At 52.4% G+C, this 15,078-nt stretch overlaps 2 protein-coding genes across 3 annotated transcripts in view; both read right to left on the reverse strand.

The window, feature by feature from the left end:
• Window positions 1–2,121: 2,121 nt before the first annotated feature.
• Window positions 2,122–6,058, reverse strand: SMIM12 (small integral membrane protein 12). Of its 2 annotated transcripts, XM_082616146.1 has the most exons (3): window positions 5,924–6,058; window positions 3,158–3,252; window positions 2,122–3,072 (listed from the first exon to the last, which is right to left on the reverse strand). In XM_082616146.1, exon 3 carries the CDS (start codon window positions 3,065–3,067, stop codon window positions 2,789–2,791), a length of 279 nt encoding a protein of 92 aa, XP_082472272.1. In that variant the 5' UTR covers window positions 3,068–3,072; window positions 3,158–3,252; window positions 5,924–6,058; the 3' UTR covers window positions 2,122–2,788. The 2 variants fall into 2 exon arrangements, with proteins under 2 accessions (XP_082472272.1, XP_082472271.1); XM_082616145.1 differs by lacking the exon at window positions 3,158–3,252 and having other exon boundaries at window positions 5,924–6,030.
• A 4,580-nt stretch (window positions 6,059–10,638) lies between these two features.
• Window positions 10,639–15,078, reverse strand: part of DLGAP3 (DLG associated protein 3) — a 61,199-nt gene continuing 56,759 nt past the window's right edge. Inside the window, exons 9-12 of the mRNA XM_082613941.1 lie at window positions 13,668–14,152; window positions 12,620–12,711; window positions 12,237–12,380; window positions 10,639–11,505 (exon numbers count right to left, since the gene is read on the reverse strand). Coding sequence (XP_082470067.1) covers window positions 11,287–11,505; window positions 12,237–12,380; window positions 12,620–12,711; window positions 13,668–14,152 — 940 coding nt within the window. The 3' untranslated portion in view covers window positions 10,639–11,286. The remainder of the gene's footprint in view (window positions 11,506–12,236; window positions 12,381–12,619; window positions 12,712–13,667; window positions 14,153–15,078) is intronic.

Consider the following 15,078-nt stretch of genomic DNA (forward strand, 5'->3'; position numbering starts at 1 on the left):
TGTAATGTTTTGCTTAGGCCGATATTAAACTACACATGTGCAGGATGCCCAAAAGCGTTTCGAGGGAACCAATCCTGGGATCTAATGTTTGCCACAGTTGTTAGACTGCTTAAAAACAAAGCACATCTCTAAGATTTCATTAGAAGGCATGGGGCAGCTTGACAGGTGGCATATTCGCAGCCACTGGGTCAGATTAACCCTATGGGTATGTTAACATGCTTAGAATTTTTAAAAAAATAAATTTTCAACATTTAAAAATCAGAAGTTTCCATACCACACCTCCCCACCCCCCAAAAAAAATCCACAAAAATCTGAACTGGCATCTTTTAGAGAGGAAAAAAACGAACAATCTGGTATCTCTGGGCAAGCAGCACAAATTGGAAGAAGCTGCACAGCCACTGCCCCCTTTAGGCAGGCCTGTGCTTTTCTAGCACCTGGCCTGGCCGCTCATTTAAGCCACCTGACTGACCCCTATAGGCAAGAGAGTTTGCTACTGGTGGTTTAGCCCAGTGAAGGGATCCCAGGCTTGGTCGTCCTCAGGACTGCCACAGGGGGGCAGCACTGGTCTGCCCATGAGGCCTGCGACAGCCTGAGCCTGTAACCAAGCTGAGCTTATTAGCACATCCTTTCAGAACCAGAAACCTCATCCTCACTTCAGCAGCAGACCCTGCTTCCTCATGCTCCCCATCGGATTTATGCCCTGAGAAGCAACAGCAGCTCACCTCAACATTCCCAGCAGGCCTCGGCGACTGAGGGGAAGCCACTGACTCGACTTGCCCCTCCTTCTCTGGCTACCACTTTCCACGTCCCCCCCGCTCCTCCCACTCCACAGCCGGCATCTCTACCTGTTCAGGAATTCTACCTTCAGCCACCTGTTAACACCACTGGGCCTCAGATCCTGAGGTAAGAGGCAGGGCAAACAGCCTCCCCCTTTTAAGGCAGGTTCATTCTTCATCAAATGCTCATTATTTACCTTTGCTCACTTAGGTTAAAGGTCAGTTGACTTCGTGAGGCAACAGGTGTGCTCTCTGCTCTCACCCCTTCCAACCTCACCGAAAACAGCTTTAGTGGCAGCATTTAGTATAAGCTCCTACTGCCCTTCAGGAAAGACATTTAGTATTATGCATTGAGGCCCTTAAAACCATTCGTCCCATTTCATCCAAAATGCCATTTAAAGGAAAACATAGGCAGAACACTCAATGACATAAATCACAGCAAGATCCTTTTTGACCCACCTCCTAGAGAAATGGAAATAATAACAAAAATAAACAAATGGGACCTAATGAAACTTAAAAGCTTTTGCACAGCAAAGGAAACCATAAACAAGACCAAAAGACAACCCTCAGAATGGGAGAAAATATTTGCAAATGAAGCAACTGACAAAGCATTAATCTCCAAAATGCCATTTACTGTTCCTACCATTTAGTCCAAAAATGCAGGAAAATCCTTATATAAGATACTCTTTGCAGTATTTCTTCTAGTGAACGACCAGAAACAACCCAAATGTCCAGCAATAGGGAAACTGTTAAAAACAAACTATGCTATATTCCCACTTGATGGGCAATTATACAGCTAATGAAAACAATTAGGATTACGAAGACCATGTGATAAGATAGGAAAGTGATTACGATATGAAAACACTATGTAAAAAAAGAATATAAAATTAAATGTACAGTAGTATCTAAAAGAACTAGTCCAAGAATTAGTGAAAGATACCAAAATGTTAATATTTTATCTGTACTAGAGCCCTCAGAGTGTGGGTAACCTTTTTTAAACTCCTACCAAGTTTAATGTACATATATACTTTTATAGGGAAAAGTATGTGTGCATGTGTGTGTGAAGTTGGAAAATTTGATAGCAATTGTTAAGCTCCCTGGTCTACTCTTAATGTAGACTTTGAAAGTATATAAGCCTCATGTCATCATGATAAAAAGGCCCTTGGGAACCTGCGCCTCCAGGACTCACCGCCTCCAGGATCCAATGCAGCCACGCTAGTAAAACAAAGCTTCCGGGGCCCCAAAGTCCTTAGTTAAAGGCCAATTTTATCCTACCCGGAGATGCCTGCTTTGCATAGCTCCTAGGAGACCCCAGCACCACCTGGAAGACAGGATTAGATCAAAATGGTTCTCAGACGCCACTTTAATCAAGTTTTGCACTACACAGTGACGGGGTGGGGGTGAAAGACGGTGACTGTTTTCAAGCAAATTCACCTGCCCCAAGGTGAACAGCCTGGGCTCCCAAGAACAGAAAACTGCTTTCCTTCCCAGGGGAATCCCCTTCCTGAGCTGACAGGACAAGATTTCAGGGAGAATGCGTACAAAGGACAGAGCAAGCTAGTTAAGGGAGCGAGGGAGATTTCTGAACTCTTCCCAGTGCAAACTAGAACTAGGCATGTAGGTACCCCTCTTAAAGGCATCACCCCAATCCCAGCCACTCCCACCTGAGGCCAAACTGCCTCCCCACAGGGACTGACGGCCAATGTTCACTTCATCACTCTCCTCCCAGTGGTGCACCTAGCAGCGCAGAAGCCTGAGCAGCTGTGGCCACCATCCAGCAGAGGCAGCCTTCAGGCCAGAACCCTCACGGGCCTTCCTCTTCACTGGCCCCTCAGCTACCAGTGTGTCTGCCTGGCCACAGCAGAGCAGCCAGTACGTGTGTGGCTGTGTGGGGCGGGAGGGGCCAGAAGAAGCAATAAAGCAAATCAGATGTGGGTTCTGGTTGCTGGGTCGACATGGTGGCAGGACCAGTCCTGGCCCCCAGAAGGACCCATAGGGCCCCGTGTCCTCCATTAATTCTTCTCCGGGCGGTTCCTGTTCAGGACAGCTTTAGGGGCAAATTCCAGCTTGTCCTTAAGGCTCACGACCTGGGTGTGGTCCTTGCCTAGCAGCTCATCCAGCTTGCGGTCCTCCCGGCGCTCCGAGATGCTCTTCTCCTCCTCCACAGGCTGGGGATCCTTCCCCCGGATGAACCATTCCAGGTGGTAGCCCACAGCCCCAACCACGAAGGCCACGGGAAAGGTGACATAGGGAGCATAGGTACGCACCACGGTCCAAAGCACAGGCCACATGACATCTGCAGAAGAGCAGGAGGCCGCATTAGGGAGAAGCAGCACCCCTTCCCACCAAACACGGACCACCCACCAGGGCTCTCCACTCACCAGGCAGCCTGGCACAGTTTACTGAGCATCCACCCCATGCAGAGCAATGCAAGAGGGCACCTTGCTTTATGCAACAGTTGGGTCTCTGAAACAATCTAGGAAATTTCAGAAGGGTCAATTGTCAGGGAAGGGGGAAAGGATCTCTTTTACGTACTACGCTCTTTGACAATTACGCAACCACGTATGGCAGCGTTCCCCACGAGAGGACCTCTGAGCCTTACCTAATAAAGCTTCAATCCTACTGTTGACCCCAGGCCCTCCCTGCACAACTTGCCAACATTCGAAGAGCGGGTAAGAGCCTTTCTCTGCTCTACAAAATTCCTCCATCAGCAGAGCCAGCCATCCTTTCCCCACCACGCGCACCCCTGTGAGTCTCCTGTCTCCAGGTTAATGAGAAGTAGTTCCTCTGCCCCACATAAAGAAGAAGCAACGTATTTAAGCAGCCAAAACCCCAAACCATTACCCAACCACTCTGGATTTTAGATAAAGGCAATGGGTTTTTCCTATTCTGAACCTGACTTTTCCAACAAGACAAACCTCTTCCTTACAAATCTGCTTGCCAAACCCCTTTCAAAATACACTCTCTTCAACCAAAGCCATATCCTTGTATTTGCATAATAAGCTCCTAAAAATATCACCAGCCCATTATACATACTCTGAACACACTAGAACTTGAAAATTCTATGTTAAAAACCTACTGTACAAGAAGTAGAAAAACAAAGAAGTGGAATGACCCCAGGCCTTCCAGAAATTAAGTAAGGCAACACCAGGATAATGTAAAAACACACAAATTGGGTCACTCTCAGCCATTTACTCTCAAATGATTATTATCATTATTAACAATTATCAAAGACTATTCACAATTATCATAATAGTGATAGCTCCATTTATTGAGCACTTATTACATGCCAGACCTTGGGCTAAGCTCTTTATATATACTATCTCCTTTAATCCGCATGTCCACTCTCTTGATGTAGCTGGCATGACCAGAGGGTTAAGTAACGTGCCCAGAAGTCTCAAATGAAAGATCATTCCTTTTGTGCCCCTGCAGGTATTTCTCCAATCTAGCTATCTCTGGTCTGAACCTCACCAAAGATAAGGTGACTCTCTCCCCCTCCCTTTGGTTCCAATTCTCTCTGGAAGAGCCCCAACATTTTGTGGACCCAAGACTATAATGGACCATCACCAAGGAAAAAGCTGCAGTAGCTCCAAGACTGCCCTCTGAGTCCCTGTCTTAGCACCAGGCACTATGCTGGACAGTTAACACACTAGTCATCATCTGATCTTCACAACACCTCTGAGGTAGGAATTATTAGCCCAGATTTTTGTTGAAGGCCACAAAGGCTCAGGGACATAAGCTTAACTTGCCCAAGATCACCAGAAGTGATAGAGACATTGACTTGAACCCAGGCCTCTCCAACTTCAACACCTATGCTCCTTCTACTGGAAAGAACACACTGCAAATAGGTGTATGGTTTCTGTCCAAATCCTGGACTTGAGGAGAACTTACTGAACTTTTTTCCCATCAGCTTGGCATTTCACTACCTAGAAGAGCTTCCCTTTTTGCAAACTCTAAGATTACACTCAGAGATTTGTGAAATTACAAGATTTAGGAGTTGTTAAAAGAGGCACCCTTGAAGAATCTCAAACCTAATACTTCATTTTCTTTCCTACCTGTAAGCAAGTTCTCTATAAGTAAACACTTTTCCTAAACAGCAATTCTCCACTCAGATTTCCAATCTGTCTTCAAATACATGAAGCATGAGTCCACAACTAATATTATCTCTCACTTGCAGCCCGAGGTCTCCCTCTGTGGTCGGGTTCACATTCTAATCATTCCCAAATAACTTAATCCTTTCATTTATTCAACATTTATAACCACTTTCTCTGTGTCACACATTGGGCTGGCCTACCCCATTTGTCTGCATTTCTCAAAGCACTTTACCCTCCAAGAGGGCAAGGCCCATGTTTGTGCGTCCCCACTGTGCCCTATTCATCCCCCACCTCTCCCACCACGCCCGGCATTAAGCGCTCAAAAAGTCTGGTGAATGAATGAGCTCAAGCAACTCAATTGTGTAAAACCACCGCAGTCATCCAACCACCCGCCCTCGAAAGGCGGCAGGAACACAGCAGGTGCCTTTGCTGATTACAAGAAGCTAGATACTCTAACAAGTCATCTCCAGGGTGTCAAAACGAAAGAGGCAAAGGTGGCAAATATTTCCAGCCCCGCACTGAAGGAGCCTGAGCGTCCGGTGAAGGTCAAACGGTAAAGGTTGCCGGGAAACCTGCCCTTGTGCCGGGGGCCTCGTAGGCCCAAGGAGACGCAAAGCCGCAGTCCGAGATTTGCGAACTGCTAACAAGGGCAGAGGAGACCTAACTGGGTGGAAGAATTCATTCCGACTGTTACTGAGCCCGGTCCGGGGATGAGAGCGCAAGGAGGTCAGGGTCCAAGGGTCTGCCCTTCTCCCTCCTCTAGGTTCCCGGTCCCCTGCCCCTATCCCACCACGCTCACGGCCTCATCTGGTCTGTCCTCACCCACGTGCCTAAGGCCGAGAAGCCCCGGCTGCAGAATGTCTGCAGGGCGCTCAGACTCCCACGCCGAGCCCAGGGAAGAGAGGGAGCAGTCTAGCCTGGCCAGGGCCGCAGCGGACGCGCGCCATCTCCCTTCCCCTAACTCAGAGGTCAAGGCCACCAGCCGTCGCCACAGCTACGGGCGGCCCAGCAGCCGCTCGGGGGTAGGAACTGCCTGCCGGGACAAGTGCTCACCCGTGCCTCAGCTCACACCTCGCCGTCCGGCCCCAGCCCTCCGCCCGCGATCGGCCCGCGCTCGCGGAGAACCAAAGCCGCCACTCCCAGCGGCCCGCGGGCCCTCGCCCCGGACCCCGCCCCCCGGCGACGGCTCCCTCGGAGCGCAGGGATTGGCTGAGCTCCAGAGCCAAAGGCCTGAGGAAGCTAGGGCTCCGCAGCGGGCCGCGCTGCGCTAAGAAGGGTACAGCGCCCCCTCCCGGACAGGAGGTTTCCCAGAGACATCATCACGGGCTTCCGCGCGGAGAAAGTGGAAGGTCACGCATTCATGTATTCAACTGATGTTTATTAGGCTTCTTCTAAGACCTTGGTCTGGGCACAGAAAAATAAAAAACATGATCCTTGACCTCAAGAAGGTCTCAGCAGAGTAAAATCTAGAACTCTTAAGAACTCTTCCGTCTGGGCTAGCTTTCTAGCAGCCTGACCTTGGGAACATTGTCAATCTGCCTGAGCCTCCTTTCCTTCTTATGCATAGAGGTAATAACACCTATTTCACAGGATGTTGTGAGAGCTGATGAGACAATGTATGCAAAGTGCTGTGCTGGCACATAACAAGCAGGGAAATAAATGGTACTACTGTTAGTATACAAATAATTGAAATATAGTAAAACCTGTCTTACTTGACCCCTTAGGTGCAAGTATTCACTGCCTCCTCTGTGTCCCCACTGCGCCCTGTACAGATGTCTACTTTATCACATATAGAAAAAAAAACACCAAAGCTTAAGCTCCATAACACGCCCGCCTAGCCCTGTCTTTCCACCTTCATTCCACTAGTCTCAGGCAGGCGTACTTATTTACCTTTAGTAACACATACTAAACCCCTCCTATTCCCCCATGCAGACCAAACCGTTTCACACCTCTGTGCCTTTACTTACGCTTTTTCATCTACCTGGAGTGCCCTTCCCACCTTTCTTTACCAAAGTAGCTCTGTCTTGTTTTTCAAGCTCAAGGGACACCTTGGTAGGAAGCCTCCTAGATTGCATTATCAGGGTAGATACCCTTGCTTTATGATCTCAAAGATCTCAATGCTAAGCTCTGACAATGGAGGTGGAGAAAAAGGAACAGATAAAGAATAAAGAAATGTGTACGAAACCATTATTAGCAGAACGTGTTCACTGAGGGAGGACAAGGGAACAGAATTGCCTAGAATAACAAGCATTCAGTCAGCCAATTAACATGTGCTAGGCATTGGGGATGCAAAAATGACTGGGACCATGTTTTCCCCCAAGAGTTGTCTGACTAATGGGGAAGCAGAGGGGTCTACAAAATGTCGAGAGAGTGTGAGAAATGTGATGACGGGAGCATGCACAAGTAGCACAGAGAAGGAGCCCCAGGAAGAATCAGGGAAGGCTCCCCAGAGGAACCTGCCCTTGAGCTAATCTCAAGTAGTGGCTAGCAGTTCTGTCAGGCAGAACTGAGTGCGGCTGCAGGGTACAGATTTAGGAAGCAGAGAGTTGTGGGTTCAAGTTCTGACCCTGCTGCCTGCTAATCTCAGAAAAGCTGTTTACACTCATTGTTTTAAAAAAGACAATAATAGTACCCACCCCCCTTCGGTTGTTCTGTACTAAATCACCTAATGTGTATAAAATGCTTAGCATTTACAGTGTATGGCACCTTCTAAGTGCTTGGTAATTGATCACCACTATGTTTAGTATTCCTCAAATTTACTCCTCCTTCTGTAATGTCCCATGTCCCTTTATGGCATTACTTACTCACCAAGTCAAAAACCTGAGTGACATCTTCAAGGCCTCTTCACCTCTGCATTATTCCCCAGATCCAGTTTATAGCACCTATGCCTCCTGAATGTCTCTCAAATTCATCATCATCTCTTACCTGGACCACCTTGGCAACTCCTTCAATGGTCTCTCTGCCTTCCATTGCCTCCTCCAGTCCATTTCTATTCTGTTGGCCAAAAAGTCTTTCAAACACTTAAATAAAACCATGGACTCTCCAGCTTAAACCCATGGCTCCCTTCCAGCCACATCTCCTTTATTTCCCCTCTGCCCATCCTAGCTTGTCACCTCTCTCCAGTCTCTGCTCTTCCCATCATCCCACACACACATAGCATTCCATGCCTTTGCCTAAACTGGTCCTTTTGCCTGAAATGAATGTCTTCCCTCCTCATCCCTGACTACAAAACTCTAATTCATCCTGCAAGACCCAGTTCAAAAGGCTCCTCTCGCAGAAAGGTTTCCTAGACTCGCCGGCTGCTAGAGGCTCCCTCCTCTGGTCTCTTCAGCCCCTCTGGGAGAGCAGGCCTCCCTTTGTACCATAACTTTGTGTTTATGTGCCTTGCTGTGGCCAGATGGGAGCAACTCAGGCACAGGGACTGGATCTAATCCTTCACGTGTCCATGGAGCCCAGCACAACTACCTGAGCCACAATACCCTGAGGAGACTCCCCACACGCCCCCTACATCAGCCCCACACGGGGAGATTTTAGACATCACGTCTGTAGCAGGATGCCCACACAGTCTCAGACGCTACCCATCTCTCCCGTGTCCATTCCCATATACCTCATGGTCCCGGCAAGCCTGGCCCAGTTTCTGGGAAAACACAGAGACCCATAAAAAGCTATATAATGTAGAGGTTACACTTGGACTCAGCTACTTCCTGGCTTCGTGATTTGGGCTAAGTTGTTGAACCTCTCCAAGCCTCGGTTTTCTCATCTGTAAATTGGGGGTGATAACAATACCTGCTTCATAGGATTGCTCTGAGTATTGTCTAGTTCAAACCTCTCCCAGGTCCCCATTTTCGAGGTGAGAAAACTGAACCTCAGGATGATAAAGTCACTCAGCCAGTGCCCCCACTTTGCAAATCTGGGGGAAACAGACATATGAACATTTCTAGTTGAAACTTTGAGTCATCCATTTCAGTATTCCCAAACCTGGCTGCCATCAAAATGGTGCAGTGGTTAAGAATCTGCCTGCCAATGCAGGGGACACGGGTTCGAGCCCTGGTCCAGGAAGAGCCCACATGCCACGGAGCAACTAAGCCCATGTGCCACAACTACTAAGCCTGCGCTCTAGAGCCCACAAGCCACAACTACTGAGCCCGTGTGCCTAGAGCCTGTGCTCTGCAACAAGAAGCCACCGCAATGAGAAGCCTGTGCACCACAGGGAAGAGTAGCCCCCGCTCACCACAACTAGAGAAAGCCCACGCGCAGCAACGAAAACCCAACGCAGCCAAAATAAATAAATAAGCCAAAAAAACTCATCTGAGAGCAAAGACTCTATTCACTAAGTCTTGCACAGGGCCCAGGAATCTGTTTGGGATCAGCTCCAGGCTGATTCACTTTTGGGAATTCGGGTCGCACGGGAGCCCTCTTCACCTCCCAGTGGTCTCAAATGAGTGTGTGGGAATATGACCTCTTGCTTTTCAGGTGGTCTTCCAGACCAGCCTGTAAAATATCTGTTCATGCCACTCTCTTGTTCAAAACCCTTCTGTGGCTCCCCGTGGCCCTCAGGACCCAGGCCCACCTTCCTCAAATTGACCCAAAAGCCCAGCAGGATCAAGCCTCTGCACTCCCAATACCTCTTTCTCCTCCAAGCCTCTGCACAGCTGTTCTCTGATCGTGAACATTCTTCCCAGCCCTCGCCCTCTGTCAGTGGCTAATCCCTAGTCATCTTTCCAGCACTCACCCTTATAATGTAACTGCTTACTCACTTGTCTGTTTCTCCCATATGGCTGTTAGCACCATAAGAGCAGAAAGTAACTTGTTCAGAGCTATCTTCAGGTGCTGGACAGGGCCAACAGTGGTTCTTGATAAATATTTGCTGAATAAATGAATGAGAAGAACTGGCTAGTCCAGTGTGGCCCAGAAGAGCAGTCAACCCTTTTGGAAGGTTCTTCATCCTGCCTCAGAGGGCCACATCAGCGCAAAGACTGGAGAGAGGGCTTTGTGGGTAGAAGCTGCCATTCAACTCTTTCTGAGCTCAAAAGGCTGTAGAGCTAAACGCTCAGGATTTACATTAGACAGACTTGGATCCACCACTCTTAGGCCGGCCTGTGACTTTGGCCAGGGCACTTGACCTCTCCTGGGCTTCAGCTTTCTCATCTATTGTAAGGATGAGCTATGTTCATGTAAAGCACCCGCATCTTGCCTGACCCTCAGCAAGCATCCAATAAATATTAGCCATCACTAGTAGGTTTGGGATGCCACTGAGCTTCCCAGGAAAGTTCTGTTCTCTCTCTTGTTCCCCATCAATGTACCCATGCACAGGAGGCATCAGAAAACATGACAGCACAGAATTGAAGTTTTCTGGAGCGGAAAGAACACTGGCCCCTTAGGGAAAAGGAAACCAATATTTGCCCATATCGAAGAACAGCAGCCCTCCTGTTTATGGAGCACACGCTGTGTGCCAGGCATTGGGCTCTGGGCTTCCCTCTCTGGGCGAAACCTGGGGAACTGGAAGGCAGAAAGGGAACCGGACTAAACTAGGAGGAATCGGAAGACAGGCCTCTTCACCCCCACCCGGGCCCCTTCAACCCACCCGGGCCCCTCCAGGAGGGCTCAGGTCCTCTGTCGCCACCCCGGGGGGCCGAATCCCCTTTCCCCCAGCTGGCCCAGACAACCCCGCTCTCCCCAGACCAAAAGCCTGGGCTCCGGCCTCTCCTCCCTCCACCCCCTGTCCCCTGCTCGGGCAGAGGTGGCTTCTTCTGGAGAGAGCAGCTGGCTCGAGTGCAGTTCTGCCGTTTTATTTTTCCTGGGATACTCAAGGGGATGTGGGAACAGCCACAGGTGTGGTGAGGGGAAGCCCCCATCTCCCCTCCCCAGCAGCTGGGAAAGGGGAGAGGCCCAGGCACCCTGGTCCTGGGTTGGTCCAGCCACTGTGGTCCCTGGGCCCGGTGGGCTGAGGGCTGAGGGTAGAGCCCCTGGGAGGGTGGGGCGGGCTCCTAGGCGGGGTTCGGGATTCTTCATAAAAAGCCACGAAGCTTGATTCCCCACGAAGCCCAGCCCCGCGGGGTGGGAGGGACGCAGAGCCCAGATGGGGGACCCGGCCCGGCCTGGCCCGTGGGGTAAGTAATGGCAGAGATGGTGCCCGTGGGGAGGAGGTGGGGACGAAGCGTCAGACCTGGAAGGTGGGGGGTCCCGGTGGGAGCGCAGGGCGGAGAGGCACGGCCCCCAGCCCAGCCCGGGCGCCTTCGCGTGGGGTCGGGAAGGTAAAAAACCCACGAGACCGTGACGGGCAGGAGGGGCCGGGGCGTGCGGTGCCGGCGGGGCGGGCGCACGGGGCGGCCCGCGTTCACAGTGACCTCGACGCTGGGTGTACAGTACGGGTAGAAAACCGCGGGCCCGGGCCCGGGCTGGGCGGGCCGGGCCGGTCACAGCCTGGTCTGGGCCTCGGGGATGTAGATCTCGATGCTGTCGGCGCTCTCGGTGGCCGAGCTGTGGCGGAAGGAGGCGGCGCGCTTGGCCGCCAAGAGCCGCTTGCGCGCTTCCTGCCGCTGCCGGTCCACCGAGTCCAGGGAGCGCTCCTTCACCGGCACGCCCCGGCCCCGCAAGGGCTTCTTTGGTATCGGCGGAGGGACCTTCTTCTCCTCCTGCAGGCAGAGGGAGCGGCACTTAGTTTGGGGGCGGGTCCCACCCGACTTCCCAACCGGCGCCCCCGCGGCCCGGAACAGTTAACAGCGCGCGCCTCTGACTCGTGAGAGCGGTTCTTGAGAGCGTGGGACGGCACCCGAAGCCCCAGGGGTGCTTGTTCTGCCAAGGTCAAACCCACATTTTTCATTTTTTAAAGAGATGGACTCGAGCGCCCCCTGGTGGAGCCGTTTTCCACAACTCGCATCAGACGTTCGCTCCCTCCCGGGGAGCGGAGCCGTTCCCTCCCTCCTGGTCCAGAGGAGTGCAGTTCCCCCGACCCAGGCAAGGCAATGAGGGCTCACGTTCCAGGCTACTGGGACCCATCACTGACAAGGTCTAGTGAGATGAGGGCTGAGGGGACCTTGAAGGTCCCCTCTGTGCCGAGGTCCAAGCTGCCCTTCCAGTCTGCCCTTCTGGAAGCTCTAGTTTGGCTCCCTCAAACGACAGCTGGTCCGAGGTGGCTGGAGCCACCAAAGGGTTCTTGCAGCTCAGGCAGTGATGAGCAGTGGGACCAAGCAGAGGGCAGTGACCAAGAGCAGGGTCGAAGAGGGTCACCATTACCTGTTCAGGACTACCTTTGCTGCCCAGGGTCTCTTCTCCTGCCTTCCTCTCCCCCCACCCCCGCCCACACTCTCTGGGGAAGGGCATTTTCCAGGGTCTGGACTCTTCGTTTGAAGGGACCTCCCCCCACCTTAGGCTCCAGGAGTTTCCAGCTGTTGGCCTTGAGTTGCTGTAGCTCCAGGAACTTGAGGGTAACATCCTCGATAGAGAGCTGCAAGAGGTCCCAGAAACCCGCCAGGTCCTGGAAGGTGGGCACGGGGAACGCAGTGGGGTCCTGCAGTGGAGGCAGACAGAGGGGAGGCAGTCAGTCGGCAGGGTCTGGGCCCCAGCTTGGACCAGAAAAAGCCCAACCCACCCTCACTGTCAGGAAGCTCAACCTGGGAGAGTGCGGAGGGGATTGGGAGGTAGGGAGACAAGACAAGACAAACACCTGGTCTCACTTCCAGGCACACACACACTCCAGTCCCCTACCAGGTACACACACCTGATAGGCTCTGTGCCATGGGCACTCACCATGCTTTGCTGACACAGCCGGAAGAACTGCTGAACCTTCTGGGACAGGAGAAGTTGTGTGCTGCCCACGGCACTGCGGATCTTCTCCAGGACTGGAGAGCAAAAGGAGATGCGGGGAGAGGAAAGATGCCTCTCCTTACCCAGCCTTCAGGAAGTCTGCCCTGAATGACTGACCCCTCTGTTATCTGGCACCGTCTATCCATCTGTCTCCTCCGGCCCCCTCCCCATCCCATCCTCAAGGTCTTAACAAGCAGCTCCTATCCCACTTCACCAAGAAGACTGTCTCCCCAGACACTGATGTTTCTTCTTTCATACGATCTACACTTCTTGAGTGCTTATCCTCCTGTGTCCGCTTCCCTCCCATGTCAGAGAACAGATGGAAAGCAGTGCCAGCCTAGCGCAATAGCCTTAGCCAGGCACTAGCTCTGTGACCACTCATTGGCAGAACTTTGTCACTCGTCAGTATATGACTCCTTGGCTCATTGAGAATTACCAAATAATGTCACGTGCATGACTCTTGTCTTCTAGTCACTATCCCATCAACTTGGGGATTCTGCGGTTAAGACTGTGTCTCCCCTCAGCCTGGACTTGCAGGGAAGGGCATGTCCTCCCTCATGCAGGGCCCTGTCTTCCTGGCTGAATCTCCTTCTCCTAGGCCTCAGACGTGAGCTGACACTGTGCACTGCCTCCCCCTCTGCCTGAAGTCCTGGTCTCACACCTGGATCAGACCTGGATTCCCACACCAGCCCAGATGGGAATAGGGTCCCCTCAATCCCCATGGACTTGGGCTGGCAGCCATCTCCTAGGAGGCCCAGCCCTTTCACCCGGTCACTTTCCCAGTCCTAGCTCTGACCTCTGAAGCTGCTCCCTGCTTCCTTCCAAGAGCTCCCAACATGCCCTACTGCCAATGGGAGCCACCAAGGTCTGGGGCCATACGACCAAACTGTGAGAAAGGCACAGTCACGCCCAGCCAAAGGCCTCTCCTATCACATCGCGGTAGTGGCCGCCACCTCCATGATGCCTCCATGCCCGGAGTCCCCTCACTCACTCTCCTCCGGCAGTTCATAGTCCTCCGCCTCGCGCTCCATCTGCTGGCACCAGTGCTCCAGCTTCTCCACCTCCGCCCTCAGCATCTTGATGAACCACTCGCCATCCCGTGGGCTGGGGGACGTGCGGCCTGAGTCGGGGAGGCTACGTGAGCCGCGCTCCATCCAGGAGTCACGGCGCCCGGACCCGGGGCCGGGGGTAGGGGCAGGGGCAGGGCCGGGCGACCCATCGGTGGCCGGCGGCTCGTACGGCAGTGGGTAGCCCTCTCGGTAGGCCCACTGGCCCTGCGTGTGGACCGTGCGGAAGACTGAGTAGGTGGGGGCCCGGGGCCCGGGCTGGGGCTCAGAGGCGTGCCTCTGGAAGGAGCGTCCGAACTGCAGGGCCTTGTCTTCTGTGGCCACGGTGGCCAGGCCGGCCAGGCCCTCCAGCTCCAGGTCGGCCTGCACGCCGGCTGTCACACTGTTGGAGCGCTTGAACCTCGCCCGCCTGGTAAGAGAGCTGGCGGTTATCTCTGCCCCTGCCCAGTCTCATCCCAGCCCTCACCCGCACCCCAGGCCAAAAGGAAACCTACAAAGTGATGGACATTCATTCACGACCTTTAAACGTATCAGTCCTTGCCACGGGTCGGTACCTAACATACCTACCTGTTGCACCGGTTCTGGACAGGGGTGATATTCAAAATATTTAACCACCTGTACTCCATGGGCAGAACAGATGCTGGCAGACACCAATCAGACGGACAAAGCCAAAGTGCTAGGGCATCACCCCGCAGAAGCTGGATTGTGGGCCAAAAGGGCCTGGGGAGGGTCCAGGGTGGTGGCTCTTTACCAATGAACACAGCATTATTTCAACATTTTAACAAACAACGTGTCTTCGCTAGCTCATACCAGCTGTACGGGTATATCCTCAGTCCTATGGAGAGATGAATAAACTATAGCACAGAGAGGCCCACAGTCACCCAGCTGCAAAACAGCAGAGCCAAGATCTGGACCCAGGGCTGCCACGCTCCACAGCCCAAGAACTTCCCACCACGCCAGCTGCTAGAACATCAGGAAGAACTGCCTTGGAGCAGCTGGCGAGAAGGGGTGGGCTGCAGCTGGGAGGACTTCTCCTCTAGGGACCCCATGGCTCAGCACGGAGCCTGGCCAGACACAGTCAGCCGGTGCCAGTGGAGCTGAATTAAGTTGTTGGCAGGAATGACACAGGGCCTGGAAATTTCTTGTCTTTGAGTTAACAATATGCAAATCTTATGCAAAACAGAACGTCAGTTGACCTTGTTCTCCCCCTCCCCACTGAGTTCAATCAGAGTGAGGGCTCTTTTCTATGAAGAGGTAAGTGCTCCCTGAGGCGCATGAGGTTGGGGTCAGATAATAGATAATACTTAAAGGAGAGAGAGTCAGGAGATGTGAGGG

Source organism: Mesoplodon mirus, assembly GCF_964341445.2.
Source record: "Mesoplodon mirus genome assembly, chromosome: 3".
Classification (NCBI taxonomy): domain Eukaryota; kingdom Metazoa; phylum Chordata; class Mammalia; order Artiodactyla; family Ziphiidae; genus Mesoplodon; species Mesoplodon mirus.

What these genes read in the sequence shown, in the direction of transcription:
- SMIM12 (XM_082616146.1), bottom strand. Translation starts at nt 3,067, where the DNA reads ATGTGGCCTGTGCTTTGGACCGTGGTGCGTACCTATGCTCCCTATGTC.